The sequence below is a fragment of the Toxotes jaculatrix genome, chromosome 23 (assembly GCF_017976425.1).
Source record: "Toxotes jaculatrix isolate fToxJac2 chromosome 23, fToxJac2.pri, whole genome shotgun sequence".
In the NCBI taxonomy this organism is placed as follows: Eukaryota; Metazoa; Chordata; class Actinopteri; family Toxotidae; genus Toxotes; species Toxotes jaculatrix.
In genome coordinates, this window is record NC_054416.1 from 12913486 (window position 1) to 12922207 (window position 8722).

The 8722-nt window shown below is 44.8% G+C and overlaps 1 protein-coding gene across 1 annotated transcript in view; it reads right to left on the reverse strand.

The window, feature by feature from the left end:
- LOC121176838 (mitogen-activated protein kinase kinase kinase 11) overlaps positions 1-8107 on the reverse strand; it is a 44294-nt gene extending 36187 nt beyond the window's left edge. Inside the window, exon 1 of the mRNA XM_041030931.1 lies at positions 6195-8107. Coding sequence (XP_040886865.1) covers positions 6195-6951 — 757 coding nt within the window. The 5' untranslated portion in view covers positions 6952-8107. The remainder of the gene's footprint in view (positions 1-6194) is intronic.
- Between the last annotated feature and the right edge of the window lie 615 nt (positions 8108-8722).

Below are 8722 nucleotides of genomic sequence, written 5' to 3' on the forward strand. Positions count from 1 at the left end.
GCCCCCTTTTGACTCCTATAGTTCTGCTATAGTTTTAATTACAAAGACAGAGAGACATAGAGTTGTTACAGGGAGAGAGAGAGCCACAGCTCTTGCAGTCACGGTTGCCATGGGGATGAGCTTTCCCGCCGCTGAGGCAGCTCACAGGTGCTCTGACGAGCTCATTTTCGGCCGAATCGGGCCTGCCGAACAACTGCTATCCATGGAAAAACAAAACATGGTATCGCTAAACAAATGACACCGTCAAAGAGAGAAGACTTTAAGGAAGACCTGAATCTATTTTTTATGGTCCTACTGTATAAAATATGGATTTTACAGCAAGTTTCAAAAAAGGGGATTTTCTGCTTTTCTCCAAAAATCCTCTGCTCGATTAACATTGGAGTCAATGGAGCAGTTGAGAGCTCCTCTTGTCGCTAAAAGGCCCGCCAAAGAAAAACCGTAAATCCTACAGAAAAAATGAACACATTGTGAGAGAGAGGACAAGTGTGGCTACAAGTGTGGAGAATTTCACTGCTCTAGAGTAAAATTTGTGGCCGTAGTCATCGTGTAAATAAAAAATTTCAGAGAGTTCTTTTAAAGCCTCTCCACTCTAACCTCCCACTCTAGCCCGGAACATTCCGCAATACACACTCATTGTAAAGCCTGATTTTTTCCAAATTCACTGCTGATCAATTAGGGCTCACAGTTCAAAAACTACACAACTTTTGAAAAAGTTGAATACACCCCGAATACACGAGACTTGTGTCTACATTTTACAGTTTGAATGGTGTTTCTAGGTGAAAGTATGCCAGAGGAGATACTGTTTGAAAAAGGGGAGAATTTGCGACTTTTTTGAAAATTTCCCAGCCATTCTCTATGGGAAAATTTCGGCCGGTTTTTCGCGAATTTCTTCGCGAAACGTGAATATTCTGGAGAACAAAATACAAGCACACCGAGTCCGATCAAGCCGCACGTTTTGATGTATCATTTGTTGGGGTGCGCTCAACGGTGTGGGAGGAGTAGCGAACCGAAAGTCGACACGGAAGAAGAAGAAGAAGACTAGACAATTTCCCTTTGGGAAATCGCGAGAGTGGTGCATTGCACTGCTAGTAATGTGTGCTTCGCAAAACCCAGTATTGACACTATTGTGTGTGTGTGTGTCTGAATGTGTTTGTGTGCCTCTGTCAATATTGTGCGGTGCTTCTGCACTGCACAATATTGACTGTGTGTGTGTGTGTGTGTGTGTCTGTGTGTGTCTGTGTTTGTGTTTGTCTGTGTGTGCCTGAGTGGATCTGTGTCAATACTGGGTTGTGCTTCGCACAACCCAGTATTGACTATTGTGTGTGTGTGTGTGTGTGTATATGAGTCTGTGCGTGTGTCTGTGTTTGAGTGCCTCTGTCCTGTGTGCCTCTGTCAATATTGTGCGGTGCTGGCGCACCGCACATTATTAACTTTGTGTGTGTCAGTCTGTCTATGTGTGTGTCTGTGTTTGTTTGTGTCTGTGTGTGCCTGAGTGGGTCTGTGTCAATACTGGGTTGTGCTTCGCACAACCCAGTATTGACTTTTGTGTGTGTGTGTGTGTGTGTGTATGAGTCTGTGTGTGTGTGTGTGTTTGTGTTTGTGTGCCTCTGTCAATATTGTGCGGTGCTGGCGCACCGCACAATATTGACTTTGTGTGTATCAGTCTGTCTATATCTGTGTCTGTGTCAAAAGGGGGCTGTGCGTAGCACAGCCCCCTTTTGACCCCTATAGTTCTGCTATAGTTTTAATTACAAAGACAGAGAGACATAGAGTTGTTACAGGGAGAGAGAGAGCCACAGCTCTTGCAGTCACGGTTGCCATGGGGATGAGCTTTCCCGCCGCTGAGGCAGCTCACAGGTGCTCTGACGAGCTCATTTTCGGCCGAATCGGGCCTGCCGAACAACTGCTATCCATGGAAAAACAAAACATGGTATCGCTAAACAAACGGCACCGTCAAAGAGACAAGACGTTAAGGAAGACCTGAATCTATTTTTTATGGTCCTACTGTCTAAAATGTGGATTTTACAGCAAGTTTCAAAAAAGGGGATTTTCTGCTTTTCTCCAAAAATCCTCTGCTCGATTAACATTGGAGTCAATGGAGCAGTTGAGAGCTCCTCTTGTCACTAAAAGGCACACCAAAGAAAAACCGTAAATCCTACAGAAAAAGTAAACACATTGTGAGAGAGAGGACAAGTGTGGCTACAAGTGTGGAGAATTTCACTGCTCTAGAGTAAAATTTGTGGCCGTAGTCATCGTGTAAATAAAAAATTTCAGAGAGTTCTTTTAAAGCCTCTCCACTCTAACCTCCCACTCTAGCCCGGAACATTCCGCAATACACACTCATTGTAAAGCCTGATTTTTTCCAAATTCACTGCTGATCAATTAGGGCTCACAGTTCAAAAACTACACAACTTTTGAAAAAGTTGAATACACCCCGAATACACGAGACTTGTGTCTACATTTTACAGTTTGAATGGTGTTTCTAGGTGAAAGTATGCCAGAGGAGATACTGTTTGAAAAAGGGGAGAATTTGCGACTTTTTTGAAAATTTCCCAGCCATTCTCTATGGGAAAATTTCGGCCGGTTTTTCGCGAATTTCTTCGCGAAACGTGAATATTCTGGAGAACAAAATACAAGCACACCGAGTCCGATCAAGCCGCACGTTTTGATGTATCATTTGTTGGGGTGCGCTCAACGGTGTGGGAGGAGTAGCGAACCGAAAGTCGACACGGAAGAAGAAGAAGAAGATGAACCGCAAGAACAATAGTGTGCATGCTTTGCATTGCACACTAGGCACCTCTATAGCTTTGCTATAGAGGTGCCTAGTGTGCATGCAAAGCAATGCACCACTAATGAACCGCAAGAACAATAGTGTGCATGCTTTGCATTGCACACTAGGTACCTCTATAGCTTTGCTATAGAGGTGCCTAGTGTGCATGCAAAGCAATGCACCACTAATAAAACAATTGATGATTTAAAGTCCAATGTAAATGACATCCCTTTATGCAGTTTTCAAATTAGTTTGACAAATTTACTGTTAACACACCGATCTGCTCCTTAACTCTAACAAGCCTGAGTGGGCGTGCCAGTGTGTATATTTGATTGACAGCTGAGCTGGCAGGGGCACAGGCCAACAATGTCAACAAACTTATACTTTCCAACTGTAGATCACAACACCAAAGAAAGACAGTGTTTAATCTGCAGCAGTATAGAAGGATCAGGACCATTATTTCATATTCAAACTGACGATTACAGCTTAAACATTTTTTGAAGTGCCACAGCTGATTTGCTAATTAGCTATCTAGCCTACAAACTGACATTACCAGTGCGCTTTTCCCAGGTGGTTTGTGTGTTTGTTTGGTAGCTCATTAAGCAAGTCAAGGTCCAAAGCAAGATTTCTCCATGTCTGATAAGAGACGTTAGCCAGAAAGCTAATGTGGGTCACGGTTCAAAGTCTGACGCTCTTTCTTATTTTTTATTTTTTTTAAACCATGTTGTGGATGTTGTGTGGCTCAGAGCTAATAAAATATGTAACTGAATGTTAGTTTCGAAGTATTCAGTGTTTCCTGCAGAACTGTATGGCTCATACTGCTGCAAATGCCTGAAACCTCTTCAAGACAACCACAACATTAGTCTGCTAAAAACAGAAAATGACTGAGTGCGAAAGGTGTGAAAGACTCGCCCCCCCCCCCCGACACACAGACACAACAGTGACAGAAAGAGGCTCCTCTACTCTCTGTTCTCTATTTACTTTTGGAGGAATTCCAGCTATGGCCTCTGGCTTCAACCCAGGCGCCCCCACCACACACACACACACACTTTCTTCAACGATCCTGTTTCATCAGCATCTTCCAAACAGCCAAAGAGCTGCACTGGTCATTAGCTACAACTGCGACTCTTGGCAGACTCTTCTGGGATAATGACTATTCACCTTAATCCATCACTGTAACAGTCGGCCCTAATGGTCAAAAGTAATGTTTTTTTAATGTACTTATAAGCTGGTGGTCTCTATCTTCATCTAGTGTTTTAGTTAGGTTGATATGATATGATCTCTTACCATCATATCATCAAAAAAAGGAGTTCTTCTATTTTTATTTATTGAATGGCTCTTTTCCCTAAACCCACCTCATCTACTTCAATTATTTCCAACATTTTCTGTAATAAACACATTATTGTCCCACAATGCATCTCATAGCATTTTAGTCCACGTATGGCTCCAGTTGGAAACAGGGTCTCTGCTTCATCTATGACAGATTTCTTCCCGTATGACAGCAGAGCGTCTGCTTAAAAAGGCAAAATGGCAGCTCTAGAAAGAAGAACTTGCACCATTATTCTGAGGAACTGACACCATAATCTGAGGTTTATTATTGATGCTTTAGTACATTTTGTACTGTCAACCCAACTGCCACATTATGTGGTTTTACTGTATTTTATGGTATAGTTTTCCTATAAAGAAGTCCTCATGTCAAGATGCTGTCCCACCTGTGCGTTAAACTTGTCACCACCTCACTTACTGCACGGCACATTATTGTCAAATGGACAGGGCGTCTTCTGAAATGAACGTCACCCCCACCCCACTGCCGTCCCTGCTGCTCCCATCCGCCCCCTCCACCACCCCCCTCCACCACCACAACAGGATATTGCTCAGTGGCACAGCAGCAGGGTTATGGCTGTATGGAGACATGTAGGGGCAGGCCAGGGACAAAGATTCAAAGAAGAATTAAAAAACAAGAGGCAGGAGGAGGCAGGGGAGCGATACGATCTCCCAGCGCACAGAGAGAGGGATTGTGTTCCCTTTGACCTGCCTCATATACCAAGATTATATTAACATAACTTCTCTTTCTTTTGCTTTTACAGGAGAGGTTTTTTTTTTCCAGAGGAGAGGTCTTACTGGGAAAGAACCTGACACAGGGGTGAAGATAAGCAAGGGGTGAAACGAGTGTGAGCAGATGCTGAAGAGGGACGGGAGGAGGAATGCTTGATGGTCTGAGGGAGATTGACAGAAACAGTTAGTGATTGTTCAAAAGTGAAAAAGATGGAAATTTTGCATGGAGTCTGAGAGAAAGGTATTCTGTTGATATGCTGAACAGGGCTCCTATTCTTTAAACAAACCTTGATTCGAGGGTGTCAACCTTCTCATGCTCCTCGCTAAGGTCATATTCCCAGAACCTACAGTGCTGGATTTTTCTACAATGTCAGTCGTTCCCAGTTAAACAAAGAGAAACCACTATCTTTTTCTATTTTGGTGTACTTTAGAGATCAGGATCTGCAGTAACAGACAGGATGAGCAGAGGAAGGTTGGAAATCTTTCAGACCGCAACAGATACAGCCACGGAGCTGACAGGGATTATGTGCTGCATCACAAGAATGATAATGACAGAGGGGAGGCTGCTGTAAAATTCAGGTGGCTCAGTGTTTAGGTTAGAGAGGAGCGCCATTAGAGCTGAGAAAGGCACTTGTTCTGCTTCAGAAGGGAGACAGAAAGCTATATCAGCGATACATCTCTCTCCAGTGCAGCTTTAATGACAAGGTCCAATGCGTACGTGTCTGCCGCAAGGGCCCGAAACACTGACGCAAGACCTTTCCCGCTACCCCCGGACGGCATCAAAGTCCAGAGTGTGAGTTGTGACGGTGCTGAGGAAAGCTTCCTCTTGAATTCCTGACCTTTGTCAGCAAAGCATGCCATCAACAACACATATTTGCAGGCCCTCCAGCCTCTGTAGCCTTGGCCTACCTTTTACAGCCTGGGAGTCACATGACTGGGCTTCATTCCAAAAAGACGTGCTGTAATCTTAAATGCTTAGTCATGATCTTGAACTATAACTCTAGATAAAGCCCATATCTTACCCTAATACAATGACTCTGACTGTAATAATTATGGTAGAGACTCAAAAGTAGAGAGATAATTCAATTTCCCAGACTAATGAGATGTTTGAGTTAATAATTCTACTGGAGCACAGGCCCTTCACTATGTAGAGAGGGTTTAAAAGGTTGTCTTTGTTCTAGATATGGCCTTGTAAGACTAACACTAAGAGATTCCTTTAGCAGCTTTGTATACGCTAGTACACCATGTTCCATCGCTGGCACGTTGCCACAGAGAACGTCCAGTAAACATGTCTGTACACTTTATTTTCATCAGTGGAAACCTGACAGACAGGGGGTTAGACAGATGAATGAAGGCATGAAGGACTTACTGTTGTTGGACTTGAGATCACGGTGGATGACGGGGACGATGGCCTCGCTGTGCAGATACAACATCCCTTTGGCTATCTGCACGGCCCAGTTGACCAGGACATGCGGAGGGATGCGACGGCCCGCCAGCGCCCGGCTCAGCGGCCCACCTGAGGCGTACTCCATGATGAGGCACAGGTTGGGTTCCTGCAGGCAGACGCCTTTCAGGGCAATGATGTTCGGGTGGGTGAGCATGGCAAACAGACGTGCCTCCTGCCTAACGTTCTGAGCCGTCACACTGATGTCCTCGTCCGGGTCTTGACGAGCGGCCTTCACAGCCACCAGCTCGCCTCTCCATGTACCGCGATACACCTTCCCGAAGCCCCCGACCCCGATGACCTCCTCCAAGCTCAGCTCCCGGAAATCCAACACCTCAGGTTCGAACTCGCCCACCACCGCCGGGCTGAGCTCGCCGACCACGCCGCTGCCCTGAAGTTTCCCGTATCCACTGGGCTTGAAGGAGCCGTAGTTGGACGGGAAGATGCCCACCTTGTTGTTGACCTTACCCGCCCACCAGCCCTCGTCCCCTGATATCTCAGAGTCCAGAGAGAGGACTTCCACCAGGTCACCTTTACGCAAGGTGAGCTCATCTTTACAGGACGCCTCATAGTCAAATAAGGCTGTCCACACGGGATTGGTGAAGTTCCCTTTTTGTGATTGTTCCAAATTTTTCCAGTTCGACAGTGGGCCACGACTGAATATGTTCTTCAGTGGCTCCATGGAGCCTCAAGCAGATGTTTTGACTGGATCTGATTCTGCACCCCAAGGATTTGAAAATAAAGTACAAAGGAGTACTTTATTGCGCCTCGCTCCCTTTCCTGTCTTTCTTGTTGGTTCATCAGGGACCAGTGAAATGTGTTCAAAAGCTTGACCAACAAGTGGGCTGCAGGAGAGGATTCAAAGATAACTGAACAGCAAGCGTCTTTCATTCGTCTTGACGTGAAATGCAAAGCTCTCCATTTGAAAATGCAGAACCAGTCAAGAGACTGCTTTTGTTTGATTATGGCTAAGTGTATCAAAGCTCAGAAAGGCAGCACTGTCTCCACTGAATTTCTCTCTGTGTAAGTGATGTGGTGTGTGGTTTCCCCAACACATGGTTTGAGCACAATATCATTTCACCGGCCTGTACTTAAGAGGCTCTTGAATCACCTCATTATGGGCAAATTAGCTCTTCTCTTCCCTCATTCAAAATTGCCACCTGTTGAGTTGTGATTATGAAGAGACTAAAAGTACAAGGACAAAAATAAAACGGCCCCGAAGCTCGCTGGAAAGTACTTCCAAGTGTTGCCACTGCAACTCCAAATTACGATTCCCGCAACATTTAGCTGTCCATTTTGAGTTTTATGTATTTTTAGCCATTAAGTGCAGTGGCCACCACAAGCAGGAAGCGCTGAGAAGCGGAGAAGAATAGCAGGAAAGGAGCATTCAGTCCAGCCAACCAGTGTTTTACGACAAGTTTCAGGGCTGACCAGTTCGCATTATTAAACCCAAATCTCCAATAACGGCGTCTGACCGCAACTTTGCGGCGCTCCCGCAGGAAATCCCGCATCCCGCTGCGTGAGGGTATCCATAATTAGACGGTCTTATCAGAAGCAACAATGAGCTGGGCTTTATCACAACATACAAACTTAAGAACCGCCGACTTTGTAACAGGAAGAGCTATCCAAACCTGCTCGGCTTTACTTTCCAGGGAGAAACGCACAGAAAAAACAAATCCCGTTAGTTCCTGATTGGAGTTCAGCAGGTGGCCTTGTCCAGCTCGGTGGTCTCGCGGTCACGGTCGGTATCCAAAACAGCGCAATAGCTCCATCATAACTTCTTATCATAGTCCTCTTCCTCGGTCAGTGCTCACTCGCCAGGACCTCGAACCACTTCTACGTCTGTGCTTACAGTCAGTAGAGAGGGTGGGGTTTCAAAACTTTTTCTCTCCCAACAGGAAAAGAGTCAGATGACAGGCCACGGTCAAGTCGGACACAATTCGCGAACACACATCCGGTTTCAGCCATCAAAGTAAAAGTCTGATACATGAGCACGTTCCGTTGAGTGACACATGGTGGGAGGAATATTTTAAAGCCTTTTGCTTTAGAAGCTTTAAAGTTTTGAACCTGCACGAGAAACAGTAGCTTATACAAAAACGCAAATTACAGCTTTCTTTATTGAACTGTAACCAGGAAAGGCCAAACTCTGGTGACATAAGAAATTAGCTATTATGTGGTGAATGTCAAAACAATATTGCATGGATAACAAATCATAAGAGGAGGTTCACTAACAGTGATTAACGATGACTCATTTACTATAATTACATGCCTCGTGTAGATTTTTTGTCATTTTTGCTTGATTTTGCTTTGCATGACGATAAAAATGGATAAAGAGAAAGACCCGAGGGCACCCGAGGGCTACAGTTTTACAGCAATAATATAAGTTCTCTATTTCAGAGTTTATTTCACTGAATATAAGTACAAAATTAATTTAGAGAGGTTTTTCCTGAGAC